Source organism: Perissodus microlepis, chromosome 12 (genome assembly GCF_051167445.1).
Source record: "Perissodus microlepis isolate ML-2025 ecotype Zambia chromosome 12, ASM5116744v1, whole genome shotgun sequence".
NCBI lineage: Eukaryota > Metazoa > Chordata > Actinopteri > Cichliformes > Cichlidae > Perissodus > Perissodus microlepis.
Genome location: NC_140472.1, coordinates 24,121,097 through 24,143,763, shown reverse-complemented (window position 1 = coordinate 24,143,763; position 22,667 = coordinate 24,121,097). Strand labels below are relative to the sequence as shown.

General features: G+C 39.4%; 1 protein-coding gene across 1 annotated transcript in view; it reads left to right on the top strand.

The window, feature by feature from the left end:
* The window catches only part of fbxl17 (F-box and leucine-rich repeat protein 17), a 223,163-nt gene extending 201,302 nt beyond the window's left edge, over positions 1-21,861 (top strand). The window contains exon 11 of the mRNA XM_084947158.1: positions 19,466-21,861. Within this exon, the coding sequence (XP_084803284.1) occupies positions 19,466-19,603 (138 nt within the window). The 3' untranslated portion in view covers positions 19,604-21,861. The remainder of the gene's footprint in view (positions 1-19,465) is intronic.
* The last annotated feature ends 806 nt before the right edge of the window (positions 21,862-22,667 follow it).

The window sequence follows — 22,667 nt, the reverse complement described above, 5'->3', positions numbered from 1 at the left end:
TACTGGCTTTTCTCCTTGCCTTAAAATAGGCCAGACTTTATTAAATTAGTAGTTCTTTAGTCTCACTGATCGAATACTTATAAAGTTGATACTCAGCTATGTGCCACTGCTTATCCATGTTACAGACGTTAAGGTAAGTTAACCCAGATAACGAAAGGATATGCTGGTTATGTTAAATTGGCTTTGTTACACAAGCCTCCATCCAAGGCAAACTACTTTGTTTGATGTTGCTGTCTCACTATTTATGGTAGCAAGAAAGGGTTAGGACTTGGTCAGGAGTAGAGGGAGAGAAAGAGGAATGGGGTAATACAAAATTTGCTCAGAGAGAGGGGAAAGTGATGTTACTGAGGTTGGAGTGAAAATGAGAGCTATAAAGAGAATAAAAGAAATAAAAGCAGCAGAACAAAGGAATTGTGGTTGTCTTAAAGTCACAACACGACAACAAGGTGACCATGCTCTGCTCCCCCCCAGCCCATGTCTCTCAAATCCTGATTAGTAATTTTTATCAACGTCACTTCGATTGGGTTTGTCCCCACATAACTGGAGCCTCAAACTTTTAGCTGTGATAGTGCTTCAGTTCTCTTTGTTATATATATATATATTTCAAATAAGATACACATTTTGTCTTACAATCTAAGTTATCAACATTTCATGCACCAATTGTAAATTCTTTGACCTCTGCTTGGCATGAAATTGTAGTTTTTGTAATGTTTGTTGAAACTGCGCCTCCTAAATAAATCAAATCAATGTTTTGAGGTACTTTGCAAATTTGTGTTACTGTAGGCAGTGCTTTCATTATGCTCATAATTTTTTCTGGCATGCATTTGACATTTAAGCCCCTAGCAATGTTGTATCACGCTTTATTTGTGTATTACAGCAGTAAAATCCTAAGGCATGTCCAATTCAATCTCGGGGCAAACTAATCTAATCTTTGCCCTTAATGCACTTCTGGCAAAACATAGAAGCTGGGGGATAACTCTCAATCCCACAAGGTTTGAACATAATGAAAGTCTTGTGCAAATTACTTAAGTTGGAATTTCTCCCAGCCATAGCATCTCTTCTTTATATTAACAAATCCATTTGAATCTTTTTCCTCATGCCTCATTTTATTTAAATCTTCATTGTTTAATATAAGTTGTAAGGCATAGCTATGTTTTCTCCACTTTTTTAAGCATATTGTTGACAGCGTGAATGACCAACGTACAAGGTCAGCAGTACTTCTGTGAAAAACGTGCTTCTGTGCTCATAGGTTGTTCAAGGTTTTTCAACATTACATCACTAATTGTTCTTCAAGTAAATGTCGAAGGTACAACCGTGTTGTCAAACCACTGTTTTCTCTTTTTTTTTAAAAAGTTTCCTTACAACGACGGTCAGAGAGTCATCTAATATGAAAATCCCTGTCTACGCTCACTGCTCGATAACTGTCACAACTCTCTGGTTTTTTGCTCCCCATTGGCACTCTGTTTTGTTTCTCTAATTGTTTGATGTTACCCTGTGGTAAGAGTAGACATCATATATTTTTCATTGGCCAAGTATTTGCAAAGTGTTGCTTTTTGTATATGTATTCCCCAACCGGTTGGCAAGTGGTAGCTAGCAGTTGCTACAGGTAATTGGTCACAAAGAGGTATGTGACGGTGCACTGAAAACCTCCTTGTGATTGCTTTTAATTGGCCAGTTTGCATATAAATGACAACTTGTTTTACATTGCCAACTGTTTGATACATGATAGAGAAATGCAAAAAGTCCATTGCAAACTGGAAACAGAAAGCACTCGCCTTCAAGGTAAAAGTTGCACCTTCGAAGCATGTTAGCTGCAGGGGTGAGGCACAACCCTGACTTTGAAGACAAGCGGTCTCTGTTTCCAATCTGTGTCACCATTTTTCAAGTTTCACAGTTGTTCAGCGAGTCCTTGGCAAACATTTGAAGACAATTTATCATATTCTATGCAAACTATGGGTGACCGCAACAAACTGTTAGCAACTACAAGGAGTGTTTTGGTGCAGCGACCAGCAACCTCCAGCAATAATCCACCCACTTGGTGGGGAATTACACATTATTCCCTTGAAACAGTGGTTTCTAGGCCTGTGTGACTGAGGCCTGATAAATGTACAAACCTAAGAAACAACCCCAGCATTAACAAATTAGCCGACTGCTACATAAGCCTTTTTGATACTCCCTAGCCCAAAATTATTTTTCTGTACATACCAACCAGGAATGTTTTCAGTCCAAAAAATAAATTGTTATATATGCTTACACAGAGCGGTCTGCTAATGTTATTAGTTGCTTCTTGTCTCGTGCTGTGTTTACATTGTTGTGGACATACTGCAAATATTCAAGTTAATGTTTCCCTTACAAGGACTGTGTTTGGTTTTTGTTCAAGATGTGTGTTTTGTGGAAATTTAGTGCAAATATCTGTCATTTGCTGGAAAAAATTGAATACGTTAGATGTGTCCTCTTCTTGCCCTGATCATCATCAGGGCTTTTCTAAACTTGTCAATATTACATTTAGGCAGGTTGTATAATTTACATTTAACTATTCAAAATAAGCATAATTTCAGACTTCTGCCCCCACAATCTTTCACACTAACTAATGGAGTTAGGTTTCAGAGTGGGTCCTGTCAGTCTTAGACAAACACAATCTTGTGTTAACCTTGACACATGGTGCGGACCAACCAGTCAGCTCAGTGCCTGAGCAGCACAACCCAGCCTGTGTAAATTTGTTTGGAATTGTCAAAACGCTGGGAATTTTAATGTAACAGCCTCCCTGAATGTCACCGGATTTAGAAAGTGTAGAATTCATTTAAGAACTGTTAACAGGATCCAGCTGGCTCTCCTCATGTGGAGCAGTGTGAAGGATCGATTTCCTTCGTCACAGTTTATACAAACGTGCTTCTGTACTGTATACATTTTAAAGCAGGGGAGCTTGAATTGTGTGTCTACTGCTATTTAGGGTGATACGAGGGATTTTTTCTTCTTTGTTTTTTTTTTTGTTTTTTTAAATCTGTTCAAACACAGACTTAGCACAGGCACAGATGTGAGTAAAATCTATTTGATTTCTTATCTAGTTTCTACCTTCAGTGGCTAAACCATATACATTTTGTCCTACTGACTTTTTACCCCTTCTGTCCTTCTTCAGAAGGGCTCTGTCTGAAGGATTTCCTTTGTGTCACAGTGTGTTTATACACCCTCGAATGCAACGTGTCTGTGTGTAACAGTGTGTGTTCTCTGAGAGGAATTCATGTTATTTGCTGTTAACACAGCTCATAATGGAGCATTGAAATCAGAACCCCTAGGCTCGGGAAAATGGCGTGCTTCGCCTGCCTCAAATGATTACACCCCTCTGCCCTCAGGGCAAAATGACCCCGTTCTGACGAGGGGAAAGAATGCGATTGATCCAGACTTGCCTCAAAATAATCAAATCAATTCATTTTTTTCCCCTCTTTCTGCTATGACTGTGCCAGTCTTTCAAAGTAATCAGACTCAGGGAAAAAGTGCCTTAATCTTCTGAAAAATGAATCCTTTTTGTTGCATGTGTCAATCTGTGTGTCTCAGAAAAGAGCAGCTCCTCAGTAAGTCTACTGTTAAGTGTTAGATCTTCTGTGTGGGAAGGAATCATCTTTCTGCATTCCACAAACACAATGCAACATTATGTTTTAATCCACGCAATGATTGTAACTAGAACACTATCTTCAGAGGTCTTTTTTAACTAAAATGATAGGAATATGACAAAAACATTCTCCCGCCCTAGGCAGAGAGACAAGCACACAATAATATGCTAAACTAACACAAATCCACATAACTACACTCATGCTTCATTAAGTACAAATTGCTAGTATCAGGTTGGTGCCTTTTTTGCCATCGAAACTGCCTTTATTTTTCATGGATTCAACAAGTTGGTGGAAAGTATCCTTAGAGATTTTGGTCTATATTGATATGACAGGATCACACATATGTTGCAGATTTGTCAGTTGCCCTTCCATGATTGAAGTGTCCTTTTCAAAGAAACCAGTTTGAGACTATTTCAGCTTTGTGACATGTCACATTATCCTGCTGGAAGCAGCCAGAATCAGAGAATGGGTATGATATGATCATAAAGGGATGGATATGATCTGCATCAATACTCTGGAAGGCTGTGGCGGTTAAACGATTCTAATCTGTGGCTAAGGAACCCAAAGTGTGCCAATCCATCACATCATTACACCATCACCACCTGCCAAACTTTTGATACGAGGCAGGATTAATCATTGTTTTAATATTGTTGTAAATTGCCAACCTACCATCCGAATGTTACAGCAGAAAACAGATCAGGCAACTGTTTTTCAATTGATAAGCCCGTGTATACTCTAGCCTCAGTTTCCTGTCCTTAGCTGACAGGAGTGACAACCGTGTGGTCTTCTGCTGCTGTAGCCCAGCTGCTTCAAGTTTCCACACGTTGTGTGTTTAGAGATGCACTTTTGCACACCTTGGTTGTAGCAAGTTGTTATTTGAGTTCCTGTTGTATGTTTTTTCTGACCTCTGGCATCAATAAAATATTTTCACCCAGAGAGCAGCCACTCGCTGGATAGTTTTTCTCTTTCAGACCATTCTCTGTAAACTTTGGAGATGGTTGTGTGGGAATATTCCAGTAGATCAGCAGTTTCCAAAATTCTCAGGCCAACCCATCTGGCTCCAAAAGCCATGACTTATTCAAAGTCACTTAAATCACCTTTCTTTCCTATTCTGGTGCTAGTTTTGAACTAGGTTGACTTGCTGGTATGTGATTGGCCAATTAAAGTGGAAGGTGAGTGCTAACTTTTTTCTTTTTTTTTGGACAACCGCAAGGAAGTTTCCAATCACATGGGAAAGAGAAAGAACAAAGATTTTTACTGATCTGTACAGCGCCTAGTAATGTTCAGTGTGCTCTTATCTCGACACTGTATTCATATCTCTGTTAAGTCGCTTTTTTCTGTAATGGGTCCTCCTGGCCAGCGAGTTAAATTTTGTGTCTTCTTTCTTTCTGTATATCTCACTTTTGGGGATTTTTGATCTTATTCAGACTCGGTGGAATATGTTCTTTAGAAACATTTTCACAGCTTCCTCAAATGTACCCTTTTTTTCTTCTTCTCATCTTCTTTCTTCCTCTGTCAACTCCCTAAACTTCTCATGTGCTTTGTCTCTTTCCTCCTCTCTTTTAACCCCATCTAGTCCCCCTTCTCCTTTTTCACTAGTTCTTCCCCAGCTACGTTTCCACTACTTCATTAGAGTGAAAACAAATGGGTAGTCAAGGCTGTGAAACAGAGAGAGAAGCAAACTCATGCAGTCAGCATGAAGCTGGACTATGGAAAATAATGACACTGACTGCTACTGGCCTCTTCAGGGACAGCTGGTGAAGAAAGTTAGAGTTATCATAGTAATAATGAGAAGAGGGGGAGGAGAAGAGAAAGTAAAATGAGGGTTGGCCTTGTGGTTAAAAGGCTAAACAAAAAATTTCACAAATGACAGAAACCAAGAGAAAATAATAAGAAAATTAGATAATATGGAACAATCGAGCGTGTACTGGGTATTCCCTTTACAAATTGCCCCACCAAAAAGTGTTTTGTGTAAGCAGTTTTGAAGTGTGCTTCCATTACCTGAACTGAGGTGGAGCGGTGTTTGGGGAACACGTATGAACACTGCTTTACCCCTAGATAGAGCAACCAGACAGACCTTGTTAAAAGAACAGACATCCCAATCAATATGGTCGTTCCACCGGTGCATCCAGCTGCCAGGGACTATACACTGATAGGCACGGCACAGCAATTTGCAGACATAAACAAGGGCCTAATTGTTCAGGGCCTGGAGGTTTGGACTGAAGAAAACAAAGATGAAGTATGGTGAAGAGTTAGGAGGCATTTTAACTCTCGTATAGGAAATGAGAGTTTGGGAGTTCAGTAAAACTTTCTTTGATGAGTGTTGTTATTGTGAACAGCGGGGATCCTTAGTTTAAAGGTTTCTAATGCGAAAGGGAATTAGGAGAAAGCCACTGCGTGCACACTATCAAGTGCAAGATAGGGAGCTTCTCTGGTTCCTATTTTGAAGGCTTTGGTCAGGCTTGAATGTTCAAAGTGGAGAAAGTAGTTTGAAAGAGTCATTTGCCATTTGTGATTTTCAGTGTAATCTTGGAGTCTCATCCCACACAGAAGAGCTGTATTGATTGGCGGTCTTAACTGAAGCCGCCTCCTGATCATCCCTTCATCTTGTTTCTAAAGGGCAGGAGCAAGGGACAGTGAAGGAGAGAGGGTGAAATAAAGTGAGACACTGACAGAGTTCACCGAGTAGCTCAAGGGAATCTCAGAATTGCCCTTCAACAAAAATCTAGCCAAAGCACACACGTAAACCTGACCTCACCTGGCCACACATACACCCCCATGCACATCTTGGCCTTCTCCCTATCTTGTCCTTACTTTATTTATTTTTTTTTTTTTTTACCCCATTCCCATCTTTTTGTCTGTTTATTTCGTCTCCCTTTTCCTCTTTCTCTGAGTAAGGACAACCAAGGTTGTTTGAATTTTGGATGCTGCGGACATCTTTTGTTCATTCAATTAGTTCATTCAAGTAGCCCCCTCGTCTGTCTTCCCTCTTTGTCTCCTCGCCCTCCGCTTCCTCCATCATCCAGTGCTGTTTACTCACTACAGCTGAGGTCAACATAATCTCATGGAGTCATGGGCAGACAGTAGACAACAGTCGGTTTGCTCGGGGTACTCGGAGTTGCCAAATGTGATAGGTGTTTGGGCAGTAACTAACAGTCCATCTTTTTTCCTCATTGTCTCACAGAGGCAGCGACGGTAGGTTATCAGAGAACATTTTAGCCTGCAGGCACAGTGTCTGACTGTGTTAGTTATGGATTGGGTATTTAATGCTAATGACAATGTAACAAGCATCACTGAATGCACCGGCGTTTCAAATTTAATATACATCCAGCCAAGTTTGAGGAATGGGGTGGGGCTGTCGCCAAGGAAGGGGCTGCGTGTCCTGCCTGTCTGTGTGTGTGTATTAGCAGAAAAGTACTTGGGCATTGACAAAAGCATTTTTGTGAATGGGTAAATGAGGCTTGTAGTAAGAGTGGTCAAAAAATTTTTTAGCGGGACTGATTACATCTGTGAGATTTACAAGTAACTGTGAAAAAACATCCAATAAATATTTTTTATTGGAGCAGAGTTCTTGTGACAGCTTGTTTAACATTAGAGCTGAGAACAAAGATACAGATTTACACCATGAAAATGCTTTTACTGACAGAGAATCAAATAAAACCCTGAAATCTGAATACAACATGTTTGTTTGTCCTTTTTGTTTAACAGAACTTGACTCCAGTTGTATTGCTTTTATTTCATTATTAGGAATTAGCCAGTAATTCAGGATAATAACCCAACCGTAGGTGTTATTCACACTTCAGCCTTCAAATGAGATCACTGACTGCTGGCCACTGCTTTTTGACTTTGACCAGTTTGCAGACGTAATCTACTGCTTGTGGTCTTTAAAGAGTCGCTATGAATTTTGTATAATGGTTTTCTTCGAAAGGACAGGGTCAAGCTGTCCTTGTTATTTATTTATTTATTTATTCTGAATAACAAGGGAGTCATGCAAAGCAAAATAATTAAACAAGGGAGCTCTGTTGTGATTATCTTTAAGGAATTGTGCGAGTGTTTGACCTCCAGTAAGCCGCTATGGAATTTGTGTTTCGTGTGTGTTTGCCAGTACCCAATTAGCTTGTTTGCGATTTTAGAAACCAAAAAGAAATCTTAGTTTGTCCAACAGGTAAGCAGGAAGTTTTATTGTATTTCCAGTAATGAAAGCATTTTGTTTTCAGAGCACCATACTAGAAGTATTATTATTGTTTTGGGGAGAATTTTTTCCAGCAATGTTTTTATGCTCTATAATGCCATTTGAACTGTTTTTAATCTACAACTCTCATGCAAAATTCTTGTGAACGTTTGCTCTCATGTGATGTGGTTTGTCACAATAACTTTCTTTATCCCAAAGAAATCATCATGTTTTTGGACAGTGACATATTTTTTGAATTTTGCATCTGTACACCACAACAGTGGATTTCAAATTCAATAATCAAGATGTGATTGAAGTGCAGAGTTTCGGCTTTATTTCAAGGGCTTTAAACAAGGCGTTTAACTTTGTAACTTTCTTAGAAATTACAGCCCCTTTTAAAAACGGTCCCCCATTTTCAGAAGCTCAAAACTAATTAAACAAGCTAGCGTGATTTTAAATAGAAGGATTGTTTGTAATACTTGTTTTTCTCTGAAGTGAACCCAGGGAAAAATGTTGTTTTCTCCCTGATGATCTGCTAGGCCATTACTGTAGCCACCTTTAGTTTCTACTTATTTATGGGTCTCTGTGCCATTACTGTTGTCCTCAATACTTGAAAAGAACGATCTACTGGGTTGAGATCCGACTCCTTAAGAATACGAAGTGCTGTCTAGTCATTTTCCTGAGCAGAATCTGAGCAGAGAGTATAAGCCTCTGCACATCAGGATACTCCTGACAGAAGTCACATCACTGAGTGTAACCAGCGTTTTGCCCCATGTTGTAAACTCTGTGCAGTTATATTTGTGAATGCATCTATTCATTGTAAACTGTGATAAAAATAGACTTACCTCCTGAGTTAAAAAAAATAGGGTTTTTTTTTTTTTACTTGGCTTGGTGTTGTGATGGTTTTTGTTAAGCAAACAAAGGATTCTGCAATCAAACACTTTAGTTATCTTCTGTGGTCTTTCAGGCCTTTTGGTTTTGCTGAGCTCGCCAGCACATTCCTTCTTTTTAAGAATGTACCCCATTGTTGATTTGGCGGCTCCTAAAGTTTTTATTATACTCTGATAGGTTTATTTTAGTTTTTCAGCATAATGATGGTCTCTTTCACTTGCATCAACATCTTCTTGGGCCTCGTTTTTAAAAGTTCCAGTGAATAGCTACCAAATCCAAGTTCAACACTTGGAAGCAACTCCAGATCTTTTATCTCCTTAATTTGTCACGGAATACCAGAACAGGGAACAGGCATTATCAAACTGTTATCAGTCACTTGTCCAGGTACTTTTGTCCCCTTGAAAGCAGAGGGCTTTCAAAAATGGCTGATTGTTAAACAGCAAATGCAAAATATTTGTTGAAGTCTTTGAATTAAAGCTGAAATTCTGCACTTTAGTCAGATATTAATTGTTTTAAAAATCCACTGTAATTTTGCCTCTGTACACTGTGGTGAGGGAAGTATGCTTTTTATTGGCATAAATAAAACCATCTGTTAAGACACACTTATTAATATTGCATTACAGTTTTATAATTAACAGTATTACTTTGTGGACCTTTTGGCTACGCTGTAAAATCTAATTACTTCCCAGAACTTAAAAAAATTTGTGCAAACTCTTTGCCTCAAAAAAACTAACTAAATCTTACTTTAGAGGACTATGTTAGGAAAACTTATTCATTGTGAGTGTATGGATTGCCTTCACCTTTAGAGCCACTACCCTATATTAACAAAACGCCTTAAATTTTAATTAGCTTTATTATATTTGGCCTAATAGATTTAACCATGATGGACAAATAAATTGCAAAAAGCCTTTTGAGCAAGGGTATGCTTTCCTCCAGTCTGCAGCGATAAGATGGCCGGTGTGGAAAGAAGGACTGGCTTGAGCCTTTTACACATTCCTTTAGTTACCTTTGTCACGCGTGATGGAGTGTGGGGTTTAAGAATCTGGCCTCCAGAACCTCTTTCTCTGACCCTGTTCAGTTGAGCCCCCATTCTTCTTTGTGTGTGCGTGTGTGAGTGTTTGTACTGACACCCTGCTTTTGAGTTCTGCTGCTGTCTGATATTGTGCAGGGATGAGGAGGACCAGACCTTAGTTGTCGCAAGCAGTGCCTGACCTGGTTTTTAAACGCACGTTCAGAGCCAAGCGCTGCAGATTTCTGCGAGACAAAATCAAAATATTTGAACTCAGGCCTTCTTTGGTCAGAAGTATGTTCCTTTAAGCTTCTGAGCCAATGCATCAATAGATCATTAAGAAATATTGAATCCTTCAGAATAAGTTTATAGGGATCTCTTTGTTCTCTCTCTGCTCCTGCGTCTCCTAGTTTGTTGCTTTCTTGTTTTTCCCATACATTCCCCACTCCCTCCTTCCTCTCCTTATCAGAGATGGTGAACTATTGTTCAGTTGTCCAGTTACTCGTTTGGAAACTTTACAACGGGGGCTTTTCCTCTGAGCGGTTTAAAGAAGGCTATAAATCTGACCTGTTTAAATCCAGACTCATTTAAGCTGTGTTTTACTAAGACCTGATGCACTGCATTCTTCTGCTGCTTAAACAGGCTTTTTAAACATTTACCCCAAATGTATTTACTGGTCGACTGATACACTGTCTACATAGGAACAGACAGGGAACGGGGGGTATTTGTCTCTCTTTATGGGCCAGGAACTAGCAATGGCTGCCACATGGCCAAAGAAAATGGGGAGAGATGAGACAAAGAAAAGAGCCCGGCAGACCTGTGCCAAATTTATTGAAAACAAAAAGGGAATAAAATAGTGGGGCCATTTTTGGGAAGAAACATTTTTGTAATATAAAAAGGACAGTGGAACATATCTTTTCTCTAAAATCTCCGCTGCACATTCATTTAAATTATTGTTCAATATCAACCGTCAGTGTTCTGTTTCTTTCTCAGGGTCACGTTGCTACGAAAAAAACAGCGCTCTGTGGATTACGCCATTTATTCCATTTCCCTCGCCTGATTGCTAGAACCACGAAGAGTGCGTTCTCGCCATGACGGTCTAATACGATATGCATCTTCATGTTTGTGTATCTGATTATCGATTTACAACCCCCTTCTTCTTTTTCCATCTGAGAATGTGAACGGCTGCGGCATTAGTCATCTTTACGGCGGATTTTACTGTGCTGCTTACCAAGAGAGGGCCCAGTGTTTACGGTAAATGCATATTTTACGTGGTGATAGAGTGCATTTTGCATCAGCGGATTAGTCTTAAAAAAAAGAGAGGGCTCGCAGGAAGAAAGCACATAAGAGCACTCCAAGAGAGAGCAAGAGGTCAGCTTGACAACTTACTGTCGCTTACATTCAGCCATCTCATGTAAAAGTAGACGAGCAGTTGTCAGTGTGCGCTTTCACATCCAACCCCACAACGTAATCTCATTTACTGCGCAGCATGTTCACATAAAAGGTGCTCTTTGTCGAACGACATATCAGACATACATCTTTTTGTTTTTCCCTCATCTCCCTCACCCTCTTGTAAACCCTGACAGCAGCGCATTTCCCATCAGGGTGAATTACACCGCACTTAGATCTAGAGGGCAGCATCTTTGAAGTTAAAATGGGGGAAAATATCATAAGTACAGGCTTTGCTCCAGATAGCTGTGGCTGCTCTCCCAGATGCTTCTCAAAGATTAGAATCATCAGTGAATAGCGATCTGCTCTATCATATGGCTCTCCTACAGACTTGGCAGCAGGTTCGACGGCGGGGTTGTACAGTACAGTACAGTGGATCAGGCCTGCATGGGCTAAAAAAAAAAGAAGAAAATCCCTCAAGGAGCCATATATCTAAAGCACCATTCCAGTCACTACAGGCCCCATCGTCTGATAGCATTTTTAAGTTTATGTTGCCAACCAACAAAATATCATTGAGCGCTATATTACCCAGTCAGAGAGGAAGCAGCTGAATGGCTGGTTAGAAGAAGTCAGTGGCACAATTGTAACCAGAGGACTCCCCTCTGTACCTGCCAGTTACCTACAGCATATGGTCTGACCTTCATGTCAAACTTCAGCTTTGAGCTGCAAATACCAAGCAGGTGTGGTGATGTCATCACATCTCATTTCACATAACTCACAGCTGTGCAAAGGGCACGCAGCATTGTTCAAGCTGAAAAGAGAAGGACTGTATCCGTGAACTCGAACTCGGGTATTTGCTGCGACAGGGTTTCTTTACAGATGGCTGTCGTTTGTAGGCAGAAAGATCTTACAGTAAGGCTCGCTGCCAGGCTACTGCAAGGGAAGAAAGTTAACGGATGCTATGATGTATGAACGTCCAAGTCAGTGGATTTTTTTTGGTCCACAGCGTAGGCTCCGACCTGCAAATTAATAGAATAAATCTCAAAACCAGGACAAGGAATCTCTCTGTTGCGTTATATCAACATAAAACGTATATAGTCTTTAATGTCCAAAAGAAAAAGAAACATCAGCCATTCATCACAAAGTAAAATATTTCAAATTCAAATTCAAATTTTATTTGTCACATACACAGTCATACACAGTACGATATGCAGTGAAATGCTTAGACAACTGCTCGTGACCTAAAGAAAAAAAGAAAAGGCTATGAATAAGATGGGAAATAAATATGAAAATTAAAAAGGGTAATTGCGGTATTTGAATTGCGGTTATTTCATGCCCCATTGTATGTGACAGTGGGGGGAAAAAAGAAGAAGAACCCAGGTCAGGACAATAGCGAGTGTTTTCGTGATTTCCATCAAAGCAATCTTGTTGAAGCTCAAACATTTAGCATTGCCACAACCAGCAATTAGGAAATGATTCAGCATTTTGATTGGGAGCCGTGTTGTGTGTGCCATGTTTGCTGAGCAAGTGGAGCTGCACTAAATTAGCATTAATGAATGTTATGGCCTCCCATCAGCGTGACAGGTCTATTCTTTAGATCTGTTTTAATTGTAATTAAGCCCTGATTAACGAGCTAGGGAATGTTTCATTCTCTTTTCAAGAATACAGCATAATATGTTATGAAGGCAATCAGGGGGTTGTCATTTTATCTGTTAATGAGGCTCAGCCATATGTCATAACAAACTTAACTTCTCTCTGTGTGTTTGGAGGCCTTGGTTAAGCTTTTCTTCTCTTGTTTTTTGTCCCTGCCATCTTCGCAGGCAAACTGCAGGTGTTTGTCTGCGAGTGGGAGGGTGTGTGGGGGGTTCGATCTTTTAAAGCTTTGTTCCATCTCTCGACTTCTCTCTCATTTCACTGTGTCCACTTAATAAAGACAATGAATGACCTTACATTAAAGAAAGATATATCAGTTAAAATTATAGTAAAGTCTATGCTTGTGTTTTTTGGAGCCAGCTGGAGAATTTGTTAAAAGGATCCCAGACATGACGCCTGAATAAAATTTAAAAATAGGAAAAGGAGACAGCTGTTAAACCATTATGTTTGTTTCTTCATTATTATACTTACTTTATACTTACTTGCCAGGCCTGCAGTGCTTATATATTGTGAGCATAAGCCAAGTGGCACCCTGGACGCCGCTGCTTTAAGTGGTTTGTACATGATCCCTACAAAAACATAATAATCATCATTACCACACTACAGTGATTAATATTATTTGTTTCAAGTCATATGCAGCAGCAGTGTGATGATTTTCACAGGCTGAAGAAGAGCAGGGATCTGTATGTTTGTTCTACATACAATACACACAGAGAATCATCTCCAGAAGTGTTGACTTTATAAAAAGTTTGAGTCTGTCAAAATAGTGATAATAAATCCTGCTATATATAGTGCCGTTGCAGATGCAGTAATGCAAGATGAAAATAGTTGGGGAATAAGTTTAATATTTACTAAAATAAATTTTAATGTATAATGTCTCTCCCTCTAGATTGGATGTACATTTCAGGATCTCTTCTGAGAAATAAAAGAGCTCAAGGTTGGATTGAAATAAATAATTCAGGCCAGGAATTGGAATCAATCTCAGGCCATTTAGGCGAACCCCATGTGTTATGTACTATTGTCACCACATTTTCTCTACACGACTAAAAGAATTCACTTTACGATGCTATTGGATGTCTTAGCAAAAGACAAATAATCGTGCTATCAGTAAGCTATTTGCTTTTCTATTTTTGGATTAGTTAAACTAAAAAAAGAGTGTGGGAGATGGGTTAGAGAAAATGAAAAAGAATTAATTAAGAAGAATTAAAAGTATTATTTATGGACAATAAAGATTTTTATAAGTATTATAAAAACCAACATTTTATTTTTAAATACTATGGTTGTCTTAATTACTGCAGGAAAGATGCAAAACCCCTACAGATGAAACTTGTCCACTATATGTATCTGAAAGTTATCCAGATTACAAAAGCAAAACTTCGGGGCGACGAGACAAAGCTGTCTGAACCTGAGCTTTCGATGTCTGCCACGGCTATATCGGTGCACCAATCAGAATACAGTCTGATATGCAGAGCTAGACGCTGGCATCCAAAAGAAGTAGCTTTCAGCTCATGATCACTGAATAAGATATAGACTGAGGTCAAACTTTCAAATGAAAATATTTATATTCAAACACTGAGCAAAATGATGAAAATTCCTAAAAGACACATATGCACTGAAACTAAACAAAAACTACAGCAATTCAGGCTCAGACGATCTGCCTAGTGTTCTCTCTCCCTATCTTCTCCACCTTTCCTGTGAGTTCTCTAACATTATGTTTAGAGCAGCAGATAGACGTTGCATGCCTTGCAGAAACAGTAAGGGAGAAGGGTAAGCTGCATGTGTGCATTTGGGTAAGTCTTTGCAGTGCGTACATAATGGATACACTATAGCAAGAGGATTCAGGCTCTGAGAGTGGGCGACAGAGTCACGCTTGATGTGGATTCTGAAAAGTTCATCAGCTTATTTGCAGCAGGCCAAAATGACCTTTAGCTCACCAGGATACATTCCAGGTGCTTCCGATGGCCAGTCTGCCACTAAACGTGCTCAATTAGAGCTGATTTCTATACTGTGAGGCTCAAACTAGTCCTTACATAAAAATACTCAAGAATATTATAAAGCACATAACATTCATCTAAAGGAACTTCCATACTCACAGCAGCAGCTACTCTCACAGTATAGTCAGTCAAAAAAGATGGAAATAGTTTAGTCTCCCAAGGATTTCACAGAAGCAACGTTTTCACAGACCAAAACATGTCAGCAATTATCTATCCTTAAATTACACGTGATAGCCTAAACCAAAGGAGGGGGAGAAAGCTTCACAACACTTTTAACCAGGAGTGTGTGTGATTGCCTCAAAAGCAGTGGAACCATGTTGGTGTAGTTCACTTGTTGCTCTGAGTTCATAGTCGGACACCTGTGCAGCCTCCGAGAGACACAGCTGTCTGCTTCTTCTGACCTCTGTGTGTTTGTGCCTCTGATCACGTTAAGAGGCGGTACAAGGGGAGACTTTGGAAGCGGGCCTTAGGCAGTTTGCACATTACTCATGCTTTCTTGGGTGCTTTTCTATTGGCTGAAAAAATATGACTAATTTTTCATTACTTTCGTCAGTTTGGGTCGGCTGATCCCACATCTGCCTATAGCTAGAACCGGCCTAGTCTCCCAAAACCATAAGTACCTACTAGTTATAGGAGCTTGTGTGAGAACCTGACATGATTAAACAAGTTTCCATCCAAACGGCAAAGCAGATTTATTTTTTTTATCAATCTTTCAAAAGCTGCAAAACAAAATTCACTATAATGTATTTTTCCAGTTACTACTTTTGTGACTATATGACAAAGTGGGCACATCCAACCATATGTTTTCGTTAGATGCTATTAAATCCCTGCAGATGAAGAGGACAGTCTTGGATCGTGTAATTAAAAGCATTTCAGGCAAACCAAAGCGAAGTCATGAAGGACCATATCCAGGTACTAAGAGGATGGGGAGTCCTGCAACAGATGGTATGACCTCTACCAAGCCCTAATCAAAACATTGTGTATTCAGTCTGGGATTATACAAAGAAGCAACTGTATGCATCACAGAAACTTAAGTAGCTACAAGTGTGCAAGTCTAACTAGGAGAGAAGGGAAAGGGTGATTTCCACCCTGATTTTTTTGTGACACATTCAAAATGTGCATAAAAACAGGTGGCCTGAAACACATCCAAAAACATACCATAAAAGGCCTTGTGAGGGTAACTTATGGCCCAGTCAGCGATTCTCGTGTAGAAAAATACTGAGATATTCAGACATCTGCAGGAACTCTTTGATTGTTATCCCCTTTCATGCCTCGATGTATACTCCACGGCAACGCTTCACTTGTTCACTTTTATCTTTCACAGTACTTGAGGATATGTGATGATTTGCGTAGCAATTGGAATATAATATCTTATACTAATGTGAATTCTTTAAAGCAATATCCTGAAACACTGTTTTATTAAAGGCTCAGCTTTACTAAAGTATCACTGATCACAACGGTGAATGAGTTGCTGGAACTTTCTCATTTCCATTTCTCGTTTCTCGTTTGTTTGCCTGCTGATGATTCAAAGTGTTTTTCCAGAATTGGAGCTCAGAGAGTTATTTAAAATTACAACATCTTCTACTGTTTGTTATTTTCTTTCTCTTCAACACTGAGTGAAAAGAGAGAACTGAGAGTAGGCATCTTGAGCATTTAACATGAGGTCTCCCCCTCCCACTAAGAAAAAAAAGAGAGATGACATTAAGAATTCCTTTTTGACCCTGTGCTTGTTGTGATTTTATTACATTAGTCTTGTCACACTGCTTTCCTAAAAGACTCTGGGTTTTGGCATCAAGCACCTTAACTTCAGCTCGCTTGTTTGTACTTTGGCAGTCAAAGGGAAGACTAACAGGATGTTGTTGCCTTTTAGTCTTATTGGATTTACTTGTTTTATGCAGAGTTTCCATCCACCTTCTGTGAACCAGGAGACATTGGTGGTCTCCCGGCTCATTCATTCTCTTCAGCAGATTTAGAGAAATAAATTAACTCTGTCTTGCATTTGTCTTTCCATTGTTTTGTCACTATAAATTGCTGATTTCCACTGCTTAAGAAGTTTGTATTCAATGAAGAACAATAATGAATTAGACAGATATAATGACACCCAGAAGAGATCATAACCCAAGCAAGAGTCAGGGAACTGTGACGATGCAAGACTCTACTAAACACAGAAACCAACGGGCGTTTGGCCGTTAAGCTCAGGGAAACTGTGAAACTTGTTTTGTCACTGCTTTGGCAACATCAGATGACTGTGTCGTCAACATGTGTGTAAGTGTTTATACATGATTTCCCCTGGAAAGTGTCATGCTCACAGGTGGGTAGGGGGGGTTGGTTCTGGGTAGGTTGCGGTTAACCCCTCAAGGTCTCTAGGGTTACTGTGCCTCTGTTCTTTGTCATATTCTCAGGCTTTCTCACTCTTGGCTCTAAGTGGCCCGACAGTGTTTGACTGGCAGAGAAGTGCTGGAGTAGCTATTAGCTCCTTGTCTTTCTTGTCCTCTGAGAACATGAGGGCCTTATTAGCGTGGTGATCTCAGCTGTCCACTGGTGCTTCACCCATAACGACAGTCTAGCTGTATGTGCATATGAGCGCGCACACGGCATGCTCCTACAGAATCAGCTATCGTTCATAGTAGTACACAATTTGTACAGGACACTAAGAGGCCAAGCAGGGTTTCTGCTAGTCTTAATTAGGTCATTAACCATATTTTTATTTAATCAATTTAATAGTTTATTGAACCTAAAACCATATTTCTGTTAAATGTATATCCTTGTAAGCTTTCATTTTAAAGAATATACCAACAACCTCCTGGAAATCTATTCTGAAATGGGGTGAGTGCTCGCACAAATCATGGCACCTCCAGCCTGGACATAAGCCTGGACAATAGTCAAAATTTGTCATTACTGTTTATCATTTTATAGCTTAAATGTATTTATATGATACATTTATTAAGTGCTTGTAAAAAATGAATTGCTACCAAAAAAGAGTTGTATTTAACCAGAAGTTCAAGTCAGCAATTGGCTGTGTCCTAATAACCTTTACGGGAATCTTAAAGGCTTTTTTCTCTGTCCAAAGAAAGTTGTAGAAAAATACACTTGCTTATATCTCACTAGTATCAGGTTGGACTTTTTATCAGAAATTTGGGGGAATATTGACATGAAGGCATCACACGGTTGCTGCAGATTTGATGGCTGCACATCCAAAATTGTATCCTGGGTACACTGTAGTCAGGAATGATGGACATTGTCAGCAACCTACTCGGGTAGGCTGTGGTTTTTAAACAGTGTTCAGTTGGTACTAAGAGGCCCAAATTGTACCCACACATTACGCCACCGCTGCCAGCGTGAACCATTGATACAAGGCAGAATAGATCCATGCTTTCATGTTGTTTATGCCAAATTCTGACCCTACCATCTGAATATCACAGCAGAACTCAAGACTCATCAGACCAGGCAATATTTTCGCTATTCTGTTGGTCACTTTTAGCGAGCCCGTGTGAATAGTAGCCTCAGTTACTCATTCTTAGCTGACTGGAGTGGCACCCGGTGTAATCTTCTGCTGCTGTAGCTCATCTGCTTTAAGGTTCCACGTGTTGTGTGTTCAGAGATACTCTTCTGCATACTTCAGTTGTAACAAATGCTTATTTAAATTACTGTTGGCCTCCTATCAGCTTGAAGCATTCTGACCTCTGGCATTATCACGGCATTTTCACCCAGAGAGCTGCCAGTCACAGGACATTTTCTTTTTTTTAGGATAGAAAAGAAATACTGTCTGAGGAAATGTTTGTACGTCACTTCTTCATTAACTTCAAAATGAATCCATTTGATGTGACTTGTTTTTCCTGAAGCCTGTAAGCATATATTTTTAGACAGGAGGACTATACATTTTTTTTTATCCTCCATCACTGCCACTGAAAATACATTATTAAGTGATTGAATGGAAATATTGAAAGACATTAGTGCTGCAAACAAAAGCTATTCTACATATCTACAACTTCTCTTGTTTTCTTTCATTAATAAAACTACGATCATATCGTTAAGGTGGACTTAGATCCCAAGGGCTAGTGAATGCCTTTGGTAGCATTTTGAAAAGGAGAAGGAAAAAAATGACACAGTGCACATTTACATTTTGTTTATCCAAGGTTTTATAATATTGCATACTGAGTGAGACTAAAGAAGCATTTCTCTAAGGTCTTTCTGTTCCAGCCATCATAGCAGACTAAACTTCAGTAATACTACAACTAAGGATGATGTCAAGAACTGTAGCATCCATCCTACTACTGTGCAAAGCACGGGTGGGGGAACTTCAGGCCTCAAGGGCCGGTGTCCTGCAGGTTTTAGACATGTCCAGCTGATTTAAATGGCTACATAATCCCTCAACATGTCTTTAAGTTCTCCAGAGGCCTGGTAATGAACTAATCATTTGATTCAGGTGTGTTGACCCAGGGTTATATCTAAAATCTGCAGGACACCGGCCCTCGAGGCCTGGAGTTCCCCACCCTTGGTGTAAAACAACTATAAACCCACCACCATCTGAATAGACAGAATTCAAATACTAAAATTTTTGCATTGGACTTTAACTCTTTATTATTTCGGTGATGTGCTCAAACATAAGCTGGCTCCTTAAACCAGAACTTTAAAAATGTAAGATTGGTAGAAGCAACAGTAGTTAGGAAAAAAAGTGTTAGAAGGTCTAAAGCTAAGACAAAACACGATCATATGTTAACAGCGCATGTCTTTGTGTTCGTATTTGCAGGTCAACGAGGAGACAGTGGAGAGGCTGGTGGTCCAGTACCCTCACATTGTGTTCAGCACAGTGATGCAGGACTGCAAGAGAACCCTGGAGAGAGCTTATCAAATGGGCTGGAGTCCCAACACATCGAACACTTCGTAGCTACTGCTGGATCACACAGACACGCTCAACAAACACACGCACACATAAGCACATAAAACACATTTGCTATACAAAGGCCCTTTTTTGTATACGCACACAAAATGCGAAGCTCAGTCATGTTTGCTTCTCATTGACTGTTCAAACATGCATGTGAACATGTAGCTACACACTCACAGACACAAAGTCTGAGTCCATCAGTTTTATTTGAAGCAAATCTCTTCAGTATGAGATTTTACAATTCAGTCAGGCGATGTAGTGATATCTGCTCTAGGTAAAGGTAAGGAGTATCACTCCTCATACCGTTTCACTTCTCTGTATCGTGGTGGGGTGATTAGAGGTAAAGTTGCAAGGCTAAAGCTTTGGTCTTGAATAAAAAGATTCAAACAATAAACATTCAGAAACCACTGGACCAGAATTATTTTAGTGAAATAACTTCAAAACAGAAAAATTTATTCACCAACCAAAACTGGTGATCTACACTGCACCTCTGTCGCCCCAGGAGGCATCATCTTACTGCCTCAGAGCAGACAACTGAACGGCCAGGACCTCAGACCTCACTTAAGGTTATTTGAAATTAGTTACGTTTATTTTGTCCACTTGAAACTTTTTCTTTCGTTCTTGGATGTTCAGTACAGTATTAAAAGCGCCTGCAGACTTGTACGAGTACACGTGGTGTAAGGACAGAGCTCTTTGCAGTGATTCAGTATGCACATTGTTATCATACAAAAGGACGATTCACTCCAGAAGAAGTCAGAACTGTGGAAAATTTATGGCAAGAAGAAAGCATTGAAATGTGCATGTTTGCAGTGAGATCGTGACCTTACTGTCTCAGCAGGATATGGAGCATTTTGAAATGTGAAGATGAAATTGGCATCCGTTTTACCTGGAATCAAGTGTGCTCTATTTCCGTGCACGGATTTATCATTGACTGAGCGTTATGTTGAGAAATTTAACAGTGCTTGAAATAGCAGTTGCCTTTACCCAAAAATGATGGGCCATATTATAAGAATATTAACCACAGTCATCATGATAATTAAGAGAAAGTGTTAAGCCTTAAGTGGTTAGCAAATGCCATCCAATTATAGAAATTATATTAGATTTTATTGGGAAAAAAAAAAGACAAGTCAACACATTAAATGTTGTAACTGAGAAATGCTCATTTTGAATTGGGTATCAGTAGGGGGAGGGAAAAGTTGAGATTTGGGAAACAGAATGTAGCCCACACTTTTGGCTCATTAGTGCATAGTTTAATAGCCAAAATCCTCCGATTATATAAGGATGCATTAGTGCACATGGTATGGTGGTTACACCCCTCTGAAGTCACTTTAAATGCTGAATATATGCAAGTTTTTCCAGCAACATGTGCCATCCCAACAAGGACTTTTCAGTGAATGCCTTGCTTATTTCAGCAAGACAATGACAAACCATTTTCTGCATATATTGCAACAGCATGGCTTCGTAGTCAGAGCGTGTCTGCTGACTGATCTGTCTGCAAGCCAGGTCTGCCAATTTTGCATGAAATTCAAAGTTGTAATATATTTTTCATTATACAGCATAATTTCTCAATTTCAACATTTGATACAATGTCTTAGTTCTATTTTAAATGTTTCACTTAGCATTTCAACTTTTCTGGAAGTGTATTTGATTTCATATATACATATATATATATACATATATATATAAATATAAATAAATACTGTGTGGGGTTTACTTATTGGAATATTGGTTTTGAGCATATACTTGTAACATTTGCTATGTAGCAACGAGCAGTTTCTCTTTCTTAGTTGTGTAGGATGCAAAGAAAAGAAAAAACTGGCTTGGGCCTAACACCAGGGTGAGAAGAAGTTGCAAGGTGAGAATCATCGTTTTCATCCATTCTTTAGAAATTCAGCAATGTACATTTAAAAATGCAAATATTTTTCTATGGTGTGAAGCAGCTCGGGGCTCAGCCTCCATGTCACTCTGATATGAACAATAGCTTACTGAGGTTAGAATTTAGAGTATTACTGTAAACTTTCAACAGCACATAGAGAATTCAGACAATTAAAAACATGTTCATTTTATTCGTGTCAGGATTTGTAGACTTTAACCGACGGAGGGTTTCTCCCTCGATCTGCTTTTGTTCTATTTCTGTTCTTTTGTAATCCCCATATGCACTTCCTTCTCTGCTAGATGTTGACACACTTGATTCCTGATTTGTTAAGGCAACCGTAAATGACTGGATTTACATAAAGATGAATAAAACACTACTACTTCAAGCTTTTTTTCCCCCCTCATTTCTTTCTGTATGTCTGGAATTGAGTCAAGAGAGGAATATTCAGAACGCCAGTGGAACACTTTTCCGCTCATTTTACAACATCTGTTGAGCACTTAAACATTTTTTCCATCAGGATTTCCAGACCTTTTATTATATGAGTTGCATATCAACAAAGAGGGCATACTATTTATAATGCTAGAATGGTGAAATTTAACACAAACTGCATTCTGAGGTAAAATGCAAATAGGGATACCAGCATGTTTTTCTTTGGAACCTAAGGCCTTGGAATGTATGAGTATGACATACCAAAGCCTCTGTATTTTTAGAAATAAAGATGTTTTCAACCCTAAACTGTGCATCGATCATCTCTTTTCTACTGAGCACCAGAACAAATAATAAACCTTCATTTCCATTGGGATAGGCTTTCAAGTTCGGCACTTTGGACAGAATTTTTACATCTGAGACAAAGTGAGGATGCATCAGCTTGCAGCCCAGCAGGACAGCAAAGGACTCAAAGAGCTAAGAAGATGTCACTCAATATGTCTCCCTCTTATAAAGGCCTGTTTTACTGTTCAGTGTGTTTCGTGTTCAGTGATTAAACACCGGAGATAGCATCAAAAAGGAGACAAAGGCTGGTTCTTCCCAGATGGATTATTTGTGTTGTCAACACAATTTGTATCAACTTGAGGCTCTGTTCACTTGATTATCAGCTAAATGACTTTTCATAATCTGAATAAACACATAGGGAGCTGTTATATCAGGTTTTGTTTACCTTTTGTTTTTGTTGTGTTGAGAAGACAGTACTGT